Source organism: Sorex araneus, chromosome 3 (genome assembly GCF_027595985.1).
Source record: "Sorex araneus isolate mSorAra2 chromosome 3, mSorAra2.pri, whole genome shotgun sequence".
In the NCBI taxonomy this organism is placed as follows: domain Eukaryota; kingdom Metazoa; phylum Chordata; class Mammalia; order Eulipotyphla; family Soricidae; genus Sorex; species Sorex araneus.
Window position 1 is genome coordinate 226415721 of NC_073304.1, and position 17600 is coordinate 226433320.

Here is a 17600-nt window from a genome sequence, read left to right on the forward strand (position 1 = left end):
CTTTGCTAGTCAGCTACATCCCTGACTTAATGATTGTCTTGACTTAATTACTGAGAATGATTTCCTGATTTATTTTTCCCTGTACTTACTTTATTTATTTATTTTTTTAAATTCTTTTATTGATTCACCATGTGGAAAGTTACAAAGCTTTCAGGTTTAAGTCTCAGTTATACAATGCTCAAACACCCATCCCTTCACCAGTGCACATATTAACCTGTACTTACTTTAAAGGTAAAGTTTAAAGTATACTTCTGAGTAGTCCATGAACATATTTATTAAGTTTGTATATGTACAAAACAATTTAATTTTTCATTTCATGATAATAGCTACATTTAATTTATCCAATTAGCAGAAATTCCTGTGGATCTGATTCCAAGCGCTCGGAAGCTAGGGGAACCTATCCGTTCCGCTATTCCTTTACATCCCCCCTACCAGCCTTCAGAAGAACAGCGAGCTCCTTACCCCGTAGGAAAAGACCATCTGCTTTCAGGCCACTGCTTTCCTGCGACGACCTCTACTAGAGAGGACACTGCCTTTCCTGTGGTAAGAGGAAATGTTTGCTTTCCGTTGGATAAACATCCGTAGCTTTACAGAAGTCTCCACTAGCGTAATAGTCAAGAATCTTGCACTGATCACTGCTGATTCTATAACAAGGAAAATAGCAGGGGCCAGAGCGAAAGTACAGCAGGTAGGGTGTTTGCCTTACACGCGACCAACCTGGGTTCTATCCCTGGCATTTCATACGGTCCTGTGAGTACCACCAGGTACTTTAAGCCCCAAGCACTGCTTTAAGCCCCAAGCACTGCAGAGTGTGGCGAAAACAAAAAAAGGAAAATAGTAAGAAATAGCTAACACATTTTCAGTGTTGCCAAGCACTGGGGTCCTTTTTAGGTATTCATAACTCCTCGCACTGGGTCTGGAGTAGCTATTTTATTTTCTATGGGGAAGCTGATGTAGAGATTTCAATGTCTTATATGAGATCACAGCTGTTATAGAGTCAGAATTTTTTCGCTTCTCAGGGAGGATATTTTGAAAGGACGGTGTTAGAGTCCCACCTGCCTTGCTCAGGGGCTACTCCAGGGCTCAACTCTAGGCCTTTCACATGTAAACCATCCATGCCAGCCTCTTGAACACTGTCTCTAGCCTGAGTCAGAATGTCTGAACTTAAACATTCTGGCTTCAGAATCTGTGTGTATGTTTGAAAATTGGAAAGTACAAGGACTTTGAACAATGGCCTTCATACTTTTGTCATCTAGCACTAATTGCTGTTAATTTCTTGACCTTTTGCTTTCCCTCCTGGCCTCTTTATTGTTGACATTGTTGGGAGCGCCACACCTGGTAGTGCTCAGGAACCACCAGTGCCACCCTGAGGGTTAAACCCTCAGGTGTGCAGCACGTTTGCCATTTGGGCCACATCCCCGATGCCCCTCTCTTCTGCTCTGGAAAAAAAGAAATCCTTTTAGCCATCGTTTTGTCCCTGTATTCCCTGAAACAAGAATGGGCAGTTCTGGACCAGAGCAGTAGTACAGTGGGTAGGGCATTTGCCTTGCACGCGGCCAACCCAGGTGCAATCCCTGGTATCCCCTATGGTCCTGAGCAGTGCAGGTGTGACCCGAATTCCCCACCCCCAACCATCCACCCACACACACACATATGAACCCCTGAGCAGTGCAGATGTGACCCGAATTCCCCCCTGCAACCATTACCCCCCACACACACACATATGAGCCCCTAAACAGTGTAGATGTGACCCGAATTCCCCCTTGCAACCATTACCCCCACACATACACATAAACACACGAACCCCTGAGCAGTGCAAGTGTGACCCGAATTCCCCGCCCCAACCATCCCCCACACACATAGACACAAGTGTTGAGTTAGTCTTCATATTGGATGAGGTTTGTTTTTAATAATTTCACTTCTGGAAATTTTATTATTATTATTATTATTTTAGGCTTTTGGGTCATACCTGGCAATGCACAGGGGTTACTCCTGGCTCTGCACTCAGGAATTACTCCTGGCGGTGCTCAGGGGACCATATGGGATGCTGGGATTTGAACTCGGGTTGGCCGCGTGCAAGGCAAACGCCCTACCCGCTGTGCTATTGCTCCAGCCCCCACTTCTGGAAATTTTATAATGATCCTTTGATATGAAAGATAATGACTAATAATTCCCAACCTGTGACTTGATCAGTCTTCATTGGATCCCAGGTAAAGCCACAACCCTTGAATTTTCATATTGAGTATACCTGACCTGCCTTTATATTTGAATGGTATCTGGGCCACACTTTTTCTTTGATAAGAGTGTATAGAAATGTCCTCTGTTGGGGCTGGAGTGATAGCATAGCGGGTAGGGCATTTGCCTTGCACGCGGCCAACCCGGGTTCAAATCCCAGCATCCCATCTGGTCCCCTGAGCACCGCCAGGAGTGGTTCCTGAGTATATGAGCCAGGGGTAACCCCTGTGCATCGCCGGGCGTGACCCAAAAAGAAAAAAAAAAAAAGAAATGTCCTCTGTTCCTTTGACATTGAATGATAGAATAGTTTGACAAATATGTGTTTTAAAAAGCAAAACGAGGGCCAAAGCAATAATACAACAGGCTGGATGTTGGCCTTGCACACAGCTGACCTGGATTTGATCCCCAGCATGGTCTTCTGAGCCCATCAGGAGTAATTCCTGAGTGCATAGCCAGGAGTAACCCCTGAGTGTTGCTGGGTGTGCCACCCTACCCCCATCAAAAAAGCCATCGAAACAGAATCAGAGAGATAGTACTGGGGTGCTGGGGTGGCCCAGGTAATTTTGGAAGTTTAACAGCACAGTACCCTTGAGCATTGAACCACTGGCAGGTTTGCTGAGCACCTCTTAGATCCAATCTACTGTAATCAACCAGTAAGCAAAATGGGCTGGGGGGATGGCTCAGAGACCTGGAGCATATGCTCTGTGTGTGGGGGAGCTCCAAGTTCGATCCCCAAGCACTTAGCCAGACTTAGCCCCCTAAGTACAATCAAATGTAGTACCCCCCCACCAAAGAAACAATTTTTAAAATACAAAATATGAAAATTTAAGGAGTCTACCTTTTCACAAATCATCCCTTGCTCTGATTTACAAAATGTTCTTTTTAATGTGTCTGGTTTTTCAAATTAACATTGCTGTTTTTAATAGGAATCAGAAAACAGCGTTTTCTTAACTTTCAAGTTGCATAACGATAACAAACAGGAAATAAGTCCAGACCTGGCTCAAAGCCCTAGAACAAGGAAACTGCCCAAAGGAAAAAGGTAACATTACTGCAGACTTGATTGTTGACAAAGATACATGAGTTATTTTGAACTGTATACTTGACTACTCAGATGCCACATGGTCCCTCATTACAGATACGAAAACAAAGCTGCAGACTTATACTGGGATTCGTCTTTCTCCCAGAGACTAAGAAAGAGGTTAACAGAGCACGGATTACATTCAGTATCAGAGAAACTCTCCCAGAGGCTCTATGAACTAGATTTGGCAAGTCTTTATTATTTATTTTTTACTCTACACTGAGATTGCCAAGGTTAGTGAGCATTCAAGTGATCTTTCAATTGAAGGTGAAAAGGTTCTAGAAAATTTGTTGTCTTAGTTATGATGAAAACATTCCATGATTCAAGTAGATAGGTCATAGCCTTCTCCCTAGTCTTCCATGATGTTACAAATTGGTACAGATTTTATTCAAATTTTATTGACTTCTATGAAAATGAAATCAGTATTTAATGAATTGTATAGATGCATCAGTAAGTTTTCCATTTTATTTCTAAAGACAAATTTGACATGATATTGCACAGATCTCTCATTCTTACAAAAATACTACAATTTGGGTTATTGAATGTATGAATTAAATATCTCCTTTGACTTTTCAGTTCACTGGCTGCAGAGTGCATAGCACTGCTAATATACCATGTAAAATCTAAGCATGCATAGAATTTGAAAATTTAGAATTAGTGCCTAATTATCAGAAGAAGCTTTTTAAAAGATTTTATGTCTACCCCAGCTTTTCACTGAGATCAATGAAAGATGTTGAAAAGGTGTTTTCTCATTAGATGTTAAAAAGTGCCCTGGGTGATCGAGTTCAAGAGAAGACTGACTCTGAAGAGGAGATCATTCGAAGTGAAGACACTCTGTCTCAGCATAGTGACAGCATCATGGAACGTGAGCTGAAGAAGCCAAGGCCAGGTACCTGTTCGAGAGAAGCCAGTGATGGGTCTAGACACTCTGTTCTAGTGCTCCCTCCCGGCCAGGGTGCAGCTCAGAGAGAGCACATGCTTCATGTGTATGCGGTCAGGGGTTCCATTCCTTCCTTCCCTCAAACCGAAAAATGACTAACCTTATTTTAAAGATTTCAGAAATTCTGAAGGGGTCAAAAATAAGATCAGAAGCCTGTATGTATATGGATTATGTTAACAATTACCTTTAGACGTATCATATTTAAGAAGGGTTGAAATCTTGGGGCCAGAGTGATAGTACAGCAGATTTGGTGCTTACCTTGCACGCAGCCCACCTGGGCTGATCCCTGACGTCCCATGTGGTCCCTGAAGCCCTCCAGCAGTACGCAGGAGTGATCCCGGAGCATAGCAGATATGACTCAGAAGACCAAAACAAGAAAAAGGAGGGTCGAAAGAAATCTCTACTGACCTCATCGTATTTTGTTCTTACCTCCCTCTCTCAAAATTGGTGTCTTTTGTTTTTATACCCAACATCAGTCCTTTTCCATGTAGTACCCAGGAAATGGGGACCAGTTTTGTAGATTTTTTTCATTTTGTTGATCCTTTATTTTGAGTTGCAGAAGCATTTTATTTTTTTTTATTATTATTATTTTTTCCTTTTTGGGTCACACCCGGCGATGCACAGGGGTTACTCCTGGCTCTGCACTCAGGAATCACTCCTGGCGGTGCTCAGGGGACCAAATGGGATGCTGGGAATCAAACTCGGGTTGGCCGTGTGCAAGGCAAACGCCCTATCCGCTGTGCTATCACTCCAGCCCCAAACAGAAGCATTTTAATTTGATGTAACCCTGCTTTTGTTACTTGTGATAGGGGGAAGGAGGATTGGGCATATCTGAAACTACTCATGGGTTCTGTTTTCAGGGCTCACTCCTCCTGGTTCCAGGGGTCTGCCACATGCACAGCCAAGTGCCTTAACTCTGTACTGTGTCTCTTCAGTCCCTAGGTGTCTTAACATTTTTCAAAAAAAATTTGTTTTGCAAATACTTTATTGCATGAAAAAAAAATGTTTTTCTTTTCAACATTTTCCTTATTGAATTTTTTAGTGATACTGGCTTTATCATTTGTTTATAATACTACAGAATATTGTTAAAGTTCAGTATTTCATCATATTTGTTTGATTTTTTTCATTGTTGAAAGTAGGGTATTAATGTTTCCTAATATTGGGCCAGGGATATCGCTCAGAGGGCTGGAATACATGATTTGCATGAGGGATACCTGGGTTTGATCCAGTGAGAAATGCCATGTATAACCTCCCCACCAAAAAGAGTCTAATGATGTATTGCTGTTTCTCCTTTTGATCTATTTGTTTCATATATTAAGGTACCACTATGTTGGGTGCATGTATATATTTACAACTGTTACATCCTTCAGATAAATTGATACTTTTATCATTATATAGTGGCCTTGTTGGGCCAGAGATGTAACAGTGGTACCTTGCATAGGTAAAGCCCTGGATTGGTCTCCAACAGCATCAAAAAAAAAAAAAAAGGCTAGAGAGATAACTCAAAAGTCTGAGCATGTGCTTTGCATGAAGGAGGCCAGGTTAGCTCCCCAGAACTGCATGATCCTGAGTACTGCTGGGAGCTACCCCTAGAAGAGGAGTAGCCTCTGAATCTTCCCAGGTATGGGACTCCACCCCTCAACAAAAAAAAAGCCTTCAGTCCTTATCCTAAACTCCTGAAGTCTGTTTGACTTGGTAACATACCACTAGTCCTACTTCCTTTGAAAACATCTGCTTTGTGCCTTCACTTTGTGTATCTTGAGGGCTGAATTGAATGTCTTACAGGCTGGGTATAGTTGGGCTGCCTCTCTGGATTTAGCACCAGAGAATTTAGCTCATTTAACATTTGAGAGAGTTAGTTTTGCCAGGGACTGAACCCAGGGCCTCACACATATTGATAGATATGGACTGAATGTTGCCTTGGAAATGTGAACACACTGGCAGTGCTCAGGGGGCCAAGACGCAGTACCTGGAGTCAGACCAGAGATGTGGCCACAGCTTCATGCGAGACAAGCTTGGTCTTTGTGCTCTCTCTCCAGCCCTTGATGTTGTCATTTTGTTGCTTCTAGTTGTTTTACAGTCCTTATTCTTGACGATTTTTTTAAAAGTTAAGTTTAATTTGGGTGCTAGAGTGATAGTACAGCAGGTAGGGCGTTTGCCTTGCATCCCATATCCCATATCTAGTCCCAGCATCCCATATCATCCCCTGAGCACCGCCAGGAGTAATTCCTGAGTGTGAAACCAGGTAACCCCTGAGCATCGCCGGGTGTGACCCAAAAAGCCAAAAAATAGATAAAGTTTAATCTAATCTTTTCTATATTAGATTTTTGACTTGTGGTTATCATAAGGCTTATATAAATTATAACTGGGTTTTTGTTTTGATTTTATGTTTCTTTTGGGCCATACCCAGTGATCTCAGGACTTACTCCTGGCAAGCCCGGGGAACCATATGTGGTGCCAGGAATTGAACCTGGCTTGGCTGGTGCAAGGCAAATGCCCTACCTCCTGTACTATCACTCTGGCCCTGTGTCTATTTTAAGACAACTAGCTACAGAGGTACTATATGGTTTTCTTTTCCTTATGGTGGGAATCACAGGATGTCCTAAGGGTATTCCTGACTCTGCTCAGAGTGACCTCTGGCTAGTCACTGTGAACTAGCATCAGCCACATGGTATGGCAACTAACCCCTGTACTGTCTTTCTGTGTGTTCATCCCCCTCCCATTTTTTATGTTAAAATTTACTTTTTTTATTCAACCCAAAGTTGAATATATAGCCTAAGTACTTGAGATGATGGTATACATTTCTGTGTTTTTGCTTAGTTGGCATGATTAATGGGAGGGATCATGTTGAACACGCTCATAAGCTGTGTCTTTGGTTTTGTTAAAAATGAACTATTTGATTTTCAGTTAACATTTCTGGGCTTCAGAAATTAATGGTGCACATCTCTTCTGTGTTGTAGGACTTGCCATGCGTAGAAAGCCACCCTATAGATCTCACTCACTCTCTCCATCACCAGTTAATAAAAACAAACAGTTTATGGAGAGAAAAAGTCAGAAGCCAAAAGAAACAGATAACCGGCGATTCCAGGCCAAGGTACACCCCATCTACATTGCCTCAGAGCGGCACACGAAATCATTTACCCTCAGTCCGTTGCTACAATGAACTGCTGTTGATTGAAGGCCTAATGTGCATTTGAGCTGAATGGATACAAAATTGTAATATAATATTTGTCTTTCTAATTAAAGAGCACAGACCTTATGAAGTGCTAAGAAAACTGTCAGATACAAAAATCCAGTGCACCAGTGGGTTAAGGAGTAGCTTTGGTGGGGGTTGATTTTCAGAGTGTGATAAACTTTAAGGTAGATTAAATATTGTCAGGCTTTTGGAAGAGGGATTTTGAATTGCAAGATAAATTTAGAACGCTTGGGTTGTCTGCTGGAGTATTACTATCTTATAATAATGAAAAACAAATCTTCAGATGTATTGCAATAATATGTAACTTCAGCATGTAATTCAGCATTAACTTCCATTCAGGAGAGTACCAAAACATGAGTGAAATTCAGAAGGAAAAGATGCATTGGATAACGTATTTTATGTACCAGTTAATGTCGGTTAATACTCATTTATGAGCAGGACCTTCGGTCATTTTTCCCTCTTCAGTGGCCGGAGCCATAGTACAGCGGGTAGGGCATTTGTCTTGCATGCGGCCAACCTGGGTTCAATCCCCGGTATCCATGTATGAGTCCCCGAGCACCGCCAGGAATAATTCCTGAGTTCAGAGCCAGGAGTAACCCCTAAGCATTGCTGGGTGTGACCCCCCTCCCTCCCAAAAAGAAAAAAAAATCCATTTTTCCTTCTTCATTTTCATGTATTTTTAGCAACTATAATATTTGGTCTTTGCCCTTCTAGGTAATAACCGAAGCATTTGAAAGAGAATTGAGAAGAAGTAAAATTCAAGAGAATATTGGGCCTCTAGGAATAAGTGACGAGGAGGAAACAGTGGGTAAAAGTCTTCACTATAATAAATGCCATTTTATCTGATAGTGGAAGTAAAGGAATGTTATTTTTCAAAGGGAAATGGAACCCACAGGGGCTTGAATCTTTAGTTTTTCATAAAAACAAACAGTATTGGGCCCGAGTGATACACCGCAGGTAGGGGGCTTGCCTGGTTCAATACCCAGCACCATATGGTTTCTTGAGCTCCCCTGGGTGTGACCAAAAAGCAAGAAAAATACAAGTTTTTATTTCACAGGGTAGCCAGCTTTTATTCTTGCTCCAAACTTGCAGGCGTGTTTAAAGGTTTCTGTTGTTTAGCAGCTGACCAGGGGTTTAAAAGAACAGTGTAGACCAGAGCTTCTTGAACTTTGCCACTCATGGCTTCTTTTCCCTCTGAGAAAGGCAGCGCAGTCCAGCCAGAAACACCTCAGATTCATGACATGATTGAGTTTGAATTATTATTTTGGTCATTGCACATTCAGAAACCTTTTACTGTTGCCAAAGTTTTCAGAACCACAGTTTAAGAAGGATCCTTGCTGACAAGGTAAAGGGGAGTGAGGAAAGACAAATCCCAGCTCTATACATGTTGGAAGACAACCAAAGCCTGGTTGTTGTTTTTGGGTTTTTTTTTTTTTTTTTTGGCCTTTCAAACGATGGGTTACTAAGTACTCTTTAAGAACTTTTTTAATCTTCATGGAGAAAGTTGTCAAAGAAATGTCTGTATCAAAATATTAGTGGTTGTACTTAAGACTCCAGTAGCTATGGAACTGAAGATTAAATGCTTGAATTCAAGTTCCAGGGGATACCAGAGGACTAACGGTGCTTTTAACATAAACTAGAGAAATAGAAACCAGATTTTAAAACTCTGAAGTAAGATATTCTCATTGGGGAGTTTTTAGTTGTGTATTTGTCAGTATGTAATATTTAAGATGTGTGATTAAAAATGAGTTCTTCGACTTCCTTTTATTTTTAATCATTTTATATCTGCATCTAAGAAGAAAATATACAGAGAACCTGTTCTTAAAGGAACTCCAAAGTCGAGTCGGTCCTGGAAGATGTGCTCTAGAAGAACCACGACTCAGAGTCCAAGAGATGACTTGCCAAAGCCATTTAGTAAAGCAGTTTCAAGTAAGAACCACAAAATTGTACTTTACAGAAAACTGGCGTCCTTTGAAAGTGTGTTCTACATTTCAAGGACAAAAGCGTTGAAAATACATTCACCAGCTAGCTGGAGAAAAGTTATTACATCACTGCCATATGGTTAAATTCTGTAGATTTCTGCAAAGATAGAACTGGTAAATACCAGCTAAGGGAGGTCTACTTTGGCACCAAAACGGGTGAGGCTACTCCCTGCTGCTTCGCTTCACTCTGCTGACTCACAGTGCTTGCTTTCTGCTCTGGGAAGTAGGTACAACCAAAAGGGTGCTCCAACGCAAGCAGATGGCCTGTTCAGCCCCACTTATCTTTACAGTTGGTGCTGGTGAGCACTAGGAGTCTTCACTAGAAGGAAAATGAGGTCATATGAAGTGCCAGGGTGCAGCTTCAGAGGGTGTTGGCCTTCTTCCTACATCCCAGTAGTCAGAATTGCTTCCCAGTAGGGCTGAGGAATCTGACCACACACACTGATCCACCCCAGGCACTGAGATGCTGAGCACTTAGAGGGGCTTCATAGAACACGGAGTCATCATCAGAACCGTTCACCTTGTTTTCACCCTTAGTGAGTGATGAAAGAATCAAGTGTTAGGTAAATTTAGACTCGTTCTTTATAGGATCAGAACCACCATTACCATTTAGAAAAGCTTTGATCTACAGAAAGGTGGGATGAGAATTGCTAGTAAAAACTGTCAGCAAGTGTGTCTCAGATGAAGAGCTGTTTGTTTTTTTTTTAACTTCACAGTGAAAATAAATGAACAAAGTCTCCTGCCCATGATGCTGGAGCAGTTTCCATTTCTCTACGTTTCTGGTCAAACACTGAGCAAAATGTGGAAAAAGCAAATTGCACAGATTGAACAACTTAAAAAAGATGCATGTAGAAAAAATCAATCAAAGAAGAAACTCCAGGATGAAGTAAGTTAGCTGTCAGTTTTAATCTAAACCAGAAGGGGAAGAACTTATCTTGACAAGCTAGTAAACAGCATTGGGGGTGGGGGGATTCTGAGCCAGGGTCACAGCCACCCTAGCCTCGTGCACAGCACGTGTGCCAGCTCTCAGGCCCGTGGATGGCATTACTAACTACCTTCCTTTTGATAGATAGAAGAAGCCTTAAGGAGACATGAACTCCTTACCGCACTTGTCAAGAAAGAATATGAACATAACAAGAGACTGGTATGTCAAGAGCAAGTAGGGATTACACTCTTAAATCCTATAATTACTTTTGCTTATGGAATATGGGCCCCAGGCTTTTGTAATTCCTGATCTTACCTATGGTAGCATGTGGGATTTAAACTAATAAGGAGAAAAGTTCCAGGTGCCTTTTGTGTCCATTTTCATTTGGTGTCTCTAGTGACACAATGGGGATTTGTCTATGAAAAACTGGAGGCTAGAAGTATATGTGAACTTGCCCTGGCCATGGTCACCAAGTGGAAGACTGACCCAGTGTGTCTACTGCCATAGTCCTTTCTAGGTGCCAGTTAGTTGCAAGTATTTTTGTCTTCCCCCATCTGTTTCAGGTACCAGGTAAGAGTTAGGAAGGTCACTGATGAGCCTCTTTTACGATTTGAGTAGAGAACTGTATATAGCGCAACATCCTCTATACGATAGACGGTGACAGAGGTCAAAGTCACTCTGCTGGAGGGAAAGATAAGCTACAAAAACTCAGAGTTCTAGAAAAGAATGAGTCCATTTTCCTACTCCATCCTTCCCAACCCCCCACTTGTTTTTTATTTCCCCTGAGACACCATGTGGTACACTGGGGGGGGGGGGCGCTCTCAAGGCTCTAGAATCCTTTCCAGCCCCTTGAGATATCTCCCTGGCCCATTTATCCTGCTTGGGTTTTTTTGGGGGGATGAGAGGGTGAGGGTGTGTGTGTCTTATTTTCCCAGCCATACTTGGGAGTGCTCAAGGATCCCTTCCTGGCAAATCGTGTGGTGCAAGAGATCAAACTCAGGTTGGCTGCATGCAAGGCAAGTGCCTTAGTCTCTGGTTCCTTTGTTCTTATTTTTCCTCTTCTCTATTCCCTTTCTTAGCAAGACTTCAAGGACCGCATTCACAGGCAGAAGTATACCCAATCAAAGATCAAAGAAAACAGGCAGCAGATTATTCGTGCTCGAAAATATTACGATGATTATAGAGTTCACTTGCGTTCGAAAATGATGAAAATGAGGACCCGAGAAGAAATGGTAAATGTGGCTTCCTGTCCAAGCCCTAAAACGTCTGCCTACCCTCATTTTATATACCTTCCAATGCAGCCCAGTCTATTCTTAAGTCTCTACCCTTGATCTTAGTGTGAAATCTTCCTGACCTCTGCATGCAGCTTTTAGTAGAACTGCTTTGAGGGGTTAGGAACAGGTTCTAGGAGACTGGAATTTAAAGTGTGAATGAATTAGAATTCTACATACAATAGGGAGAATAACATAGGGTAAGTATACTATAAAATGGTTCCACAAAATATCTGCCATCTCATACCAATCCAGCTAAAGTGTTTCATCTTTTTAGGTTCCAAACTGGCAGTAAGTTTCATCTTCAGAGTAAAATATAGTTAACTGATTTCTTATTTCCAGAAAATATGACCTAAGGGTTTTTAAGGTTTAATAATTGGACTAAGTGAATTAGGACTGGCTCATGAATGCATGACTGTGAATCATTCTTCTGATAGAATTCTTACCAATAAGGGGCCAAGGAGATGGCTCAAAAGGCTGGAACACATTTTCCCAAAGCACGGCATTTCCTGGTATGCTGCATTCCCCCCACCAAAAAATAAATAACACCAAAACAAATAATACCAAAAAAAATTCTTTTTTTTAGCTTTTTGGATCACACCTGATGATGCACAGGGGTTATTCCTGGTTCTGCACTCAAGAATTACTCCTGGCAGTGCTCAGGGGACCATATGGGATGCTGGGAGTTGAACCCAGGTTGGCCGCGTGCAAGGCAAACACCCTACCCACTGTGCTATCGCTCCAGCCCCACAAAACAAATTCTTAACGAGCAGTGGAAGACAGTGGGCAGATCAAAATCATTTGAACATTTAGAGCCGTGAATTATGCTCATGTGTAGATCCAACATTTGCTTCTGCTCTGGGTTTCTTGGCTTCTTGAGAGTTCTTTTCTGAAAGCAGTAAAGAATCTTTGAGACCCAGAAAAAAAGATGCTCAAAACTATTAGTCATTATAGAACTACAAATCAGAACCACAGTGACATTCCACTTACACCCACTAAGGTGGCTTACATAGAACTTTTAAAAAGATGTTGGCAGATTGTGGAGCAGTAACTTTCATTATGCAGGGCTGCTGAGATTATAAAATGCTGTAGCCAGTCTCAAGTGGTCTGGCAGTTCCTCAAAGGGTAAGACAGAACTACCCTCTATTTACCTAGGAGCAGTCTCGAGAAATATCCATACAAACAACCTGTACACAAATTTCACAGTAGCATTACATATACTTCCCAGATTAACAAATAATGCTTGGAATAAAAATGGTAATATATCATTGGGCAAAAATGAAATTTGAGCCATGTACAATATAGATGAGTCCTAGAAATACGGGAAGTAAAAGATACAAAAGGCCACCCACATATTGGGGCTGGAGTGATAGCACAGTGGGTAGGGCGTTTGTCTTGCATGCGGGTTCGATCCCCAGCATCTCGTATGGTCTCCTGAGCACCGCCAGGAGTAATTCCTGAGTGAAAAGCCAGGAGTAACCCCTGTGCATCGTCAGGTGTGACCCAAAAAGCAAAAAACAAAAAAAGGCCACATATTGTATGATATCCTTTAACATGAAAACTCCAGAATGGGCAAAAAATCTGTAGATATAAAAAGTGGACTAAGTGGCTGCTAACAGGTATGAGATTTCTTTTTGGAACAGTGAAAATGTTTGGACTTATGATTGCACACCTCTGTGAATACATATTGCATCTTTGTTTAGGGGCCACATCTGACTATGTTCAGGTCTTACTCCTGGCTCAGTTTGCTCAGGGATTACTCTTGATATGCCAGGGATTAAATCCGGGTCTGCTACATGCAAAGCAAGTATCTTACACACTGTATTATCTCTCTGGCCCCTATAAGTGTATCTTTGGAACATTGAGCTTATACCTCTCGAAAAGCTCAACATAAATTTAATTTTTATGAATACTGACAGATATTTAAGAAACTATTTGAAGAAGGTTTACAAATCCAGAAGCAAAGATTACGAGACTTAAGAAACTATGCCAAAGAAAAGCGGGATGAACAAAAGAGACAGCACCAGAATGAACTGGACTCAATGGAGAACTACTATAAAGACCAGGTGGGCTCTTTAAGTATATCAGATTAAAAAGTTACCTCCATGTGTCGAAGTCTCCTCGTTTGATAACTTATCACTATACCACTTAGACCAACAACACTTTGGTAATTTGAGATATAGACTAGTATTTTACAATGATGCCTCATTTCCACTAAAATTTAAGATTTTAAACCCAAGAATTTCTGTGTTTGGACAACAAATAATGTAAGTTTTTTTTTCCCCTTAAACAGTTTTCATTGCTGGCAGAAGCTATATCACAGGAGCATCAAGAGCTCAAAGCCAGGGAGAAATCCCAGGCACAGGTAATAAAAGATTTGAGCCATTTGATCTTTTTTTTTTTCCAGAAATAGGAAACAAGTGTTAGACATGTTAAGGGGAATAGAGTGTTACTATGATGGATCTGTGATCAAAAACATTTATGCTATGATTTTCTTTACCTGTTCAAACTAAGCTCTCGATAAGCTGTTGCTAAATTACTGCAGGAGCTTGATGAGCTTGTAGGTGAGAAGTGACTAAAAATAGATGAGCACTTAAGTAAATGTAGCGAATACCAGAATGACTTGAATTCTCTTTTCAGACATTATGTAAGGTGAAGAGAGAGCTGAGAGCTAAGATGGAGAAGGAAATCCAGCAACTGCAGCACATGATAACGGAGAATGACGACGATGCTTTCTTCCGGGAATTGGAAGCTGAGCACTTCCGAGCTCAGCTTCATCTGGCTTCCTTTCAATTCAGTAAAAATCACTTTTTCTGACTTCCTGAAAAAAGTTTCTGAAGGACTAGTTCTGAAGGCAGAGCTAGAATCGAATCAGTAAACTAAACAGAAGATTAATTTCTAAATGTCTTATCTACTTATTCCATAATAATTAATGAAATAATTTTTAATAAAAATTTTATATTTTAAATCTATAAACTAAAAATTTTAAGCCACACATTCTTAAATTTGAATTAAAGCAATTAACAAGCCTTGCTGCAGCAGTTAACCATTTCCTGAAGTATGTTGCTATAGGTCAACAAAAATAGTAACCAACAGTACTTGAGGACAAAAAAAAACCAAAAAACACTTCAATTCAGAAAATTCTGGGCTTGACATCAGAGGTGGGTGAAACTTAGGGTTAAACCTTAAAAATAACCATGTATGTGTACCTTTTCCCCACGGTGGCTGAAACATGAGGCTTTAACTTTATGAGCCTATTGGTAGAGGGCAGGATGAAGAAAAGAAGCAGTGGAAATGCAGAGTATGTGTTTCAAAAGAGCAAAGAGGTTGCAGGTGAGGAGGAGATAGGCTGGGCTTGACATGAGCAAGAATACATGCAGGGATAGTGCAGAAGGCAGGGCACATGCCTGGCATGCATCCAGCCTGAGTTCAATCCCTGGCACCACAGGAACCAAGCAGCAGGGCATTCTTGAGCCCTTGCACTGAACTGCGGGGCCTGCTTGATTAACCAGAAAGCTTCCTCAGGAGCACAATCAGTCAGGGTCCCTTAAAGGGGAGGGTGGGGGCACCCTATACTGTTTCTGGTGAAATTGGAGAAAAACCCCTGGGGATGATGACTTACATCGAGAGGAAGATCTGGTGAATGCCAAGAGTGTTACTTCAGAGTCGTTCTTGGTAGGTGGACTTTACGGGTTGACAGAATGATGGGGCACTTGGGAAGAGGAGAAAGGGAAGGCAGAGTAGAAGCATGCAGATTAGTTTGGGCTGAACATTATGGACCTTGATAGAGACCCAGGGAAGTAAGGAAGTATGCTGGGTGGGATCTGGTTGTACTGGAGAAAACCAGCTGAATCTGCTTTCCTGGCAGTGGTTTCCTGGGCAAAAGACTTGTTAAGAGCAACCAAGCTTGATGCATGATGAGGCAAAGACTCATCTGTAATATACTGTGGCAAGTATATGGTGAACTTATATACTTGTGAACGGAAGGAACTGGTATTATATATGCAGTATAATATAGAAAAAGGGTTTGGAGAATTAGTCCAGAAACAATAGATAATACCACAATAGACATAATCTTGCATTTTGTGCAATTTAAATCTAATAAGAGCTATGTTCGGAAGTTTTTTTGTCAGCTTTTTCCCAAGCTAGGAATAACCAAAAAGAATGAGTGAATTTGCCAGGGAAAAGAACAAACTTGCTTAACCGAGGTCAAGAAACAGGAAAGAGTTAAAATCCACATGGGTTGAAGAGAGCATAGTGAGTAAGGCTTGCATATATCTGACCCGGGTTTGAGAAGCAAACCACTAGCTGTGGGTACAGAACAGACTAACCAAAAGTTTGGGGCAAGGGAGATCGTACAGGGTTAGGTAAGGTGCTTAACTTGCGCATGGGTTGGATCCTGAGTGCAGAGCCAGGAGTATACCCTAAGTACTGCTGGATATGGCAAAAAAAGATGCCAGTGTATTCTTCAAAAGCAAAGTAAATGAAGTGGTAACTCAGCAAGGGGAGGATATTGCAAAATGACATGTGGAAAGAGATCAATCCTGGTGGTGCTTGGGGGACTGAACAGTGCTCAGGATCCTGGACACTGGTGTGCAAGACATTAGCTCCAGCCCCTTGAGCTCTCTGCTGACCCAAGGCATTATAACTGTTAAAAATGATGCTTTAGAGATTGGGGGTATGTATCAGTGGTAGAGCAATAATTGCATTGTATGTTTGAGGCCTTGAGTTAGTCCACACATTTGAAAGTTACTTAGAACTGCAAAATAACTTGTGTGAGGAGGTGGGAAAGTGTTATATAATGAAGTGGTTGGTGTGCTAAATTTTCAACTGACATAAAAGGAAAGCAACCAGACTAAGATTAGTAAGAAATAATGTATCATTTAGAAATGTGGAAGGTAAATCTAAGGAGCTAACAGGATTTGACAGCAGTGGTCTCTAGAAAACAAGATTGGGATGGGGGGGCCGGAAGGGGGTGGAATGTGTCTTCTATGCCCTTAAGTCTAATAGGACTAACTATAGCAACACATATGCATTACTGTGTAATGTGGGATGTTGGAGAATAAACTATCCTCTCTGAAAAACAGGAAGGGAAGGGATGAGCCAATGTTAAGACAAACTAGGGTTAGTGAAGGGGCTAAAAGTATATGGAAATTTATCTGCATTGGGAAGAGACAATAAAAAATGGGGGAATCTACAAGGAAGGAGAAGGACAGAGCAGATAGGATGGTGTCATTAAGGGAAATGGTATAGGGTCGGGGTGACAGCACAGCAGGTACAGTACTTGCCTTGCACACAGCTGACCCAGGCTCAATTCCTAACAACCCATATGGTCCCCTGAGCTTGCTCACTACCCACAGAGCCAGGAGTAAGTCCTGAGTACTGCTGGGTGTGGCCCCAAAACCAAAAGATACAGATATGTAGACACGCATGTATAAACTAAAGGAATACAAAATGGGCTTAGCTGCAGTTTATAGAAGGATCTACTAAATTCAAAATCTAGACAAGCTGAAACCATGTTGAAACTGGTTATTTTAAGCCACTAGAATCACTAAATCTGAATGTGATTTAAAAAAAAAAAAACTCAAATTATCTTTAAAAACTTGCACCTCCCAGGCTATAGTGGTAGGTCAGTGGTATGTGCTTGCCTTTTGTGTGTGAGGTTTTAATTTCAATTCCCAGCACAGGTGTGGGGCAGGGTGGTAATACAAAAGGATTGGACCACATGGTTGTCATACAAAGTTCTCCAAACATACTTGGCCTCTCGGGCACTGATGGATGCTGCCATGGTGACCCAGGAATCCAGAAAGCACCACCACCACTATCAAACAAAACTAGCTTCCAGAGGACGGAAAAACCTGGAGGCAACACCAACCCCTGCTTTTAAATTATTACAAAACTATCATAAGGAAACCAATGTAATGGTACAAAAAGCAGATACACAGAACAATGGAACAGAAGCCATTCATTTAT

General features: G+C 41.5%; 1 protein-coding gene across 3 annotated transcripts in view; it reads left to right on the forward strand.

The window, feature by feature from the left end:
• CEP95 (centrosomal protein 95) overlaps positions 1-14708 on the forward strand; it is a 33473-nt gene extending 18765 nt beyond the window's left edge. The window contains exons 8-20 of one of the 3 annotated variants that reach the window (XM_004617959.2): positions 350-543; positions 3162-3274; positions 3371-3500; positions 4070-4202; positions 7214-7347; positions 8164-8253; positions 9246-9378; positions 10148-10317; positions 10501-10575; positions 11436-11588; positions 13547-13693; positions 13921-13992; positions 14268-14708. In XM_004617959.2, coding sequence (XP_004618016.2) covers positions 350-543; positions 3162-3274; positions 3371-3500; positions 4070-4202; positions 7214-7347; positions 8164-8253; positions 9246-9378; positions 10148-10317; positions 10501-10575; positions 11436-11588; positions 13547-13693; positions 13921-13992; positions 14268-14444 — 1721 coding nt within the window. In that variant the 3' untranslated portion in view covers positions 14445-14708. The remainder of the gene's footprint in view (positions 1-349; positions 544-3161; positions 3275-3370; positions 3501-4069; positions 4203-7213; positions 7348-8163; positions 8254-9245; positions 9379-10147; positions 10318-10500; positions 10576-11435; positions 11589-13546; positions 13694-13920; positions 13993-14267) is intronic. The other 2 variants (XM_055133887.1, XM_055133886.1) reach the window with 2 other exon arrangements.
• Positions 14709-17600: the final 2892 nt, after the last annotated feature.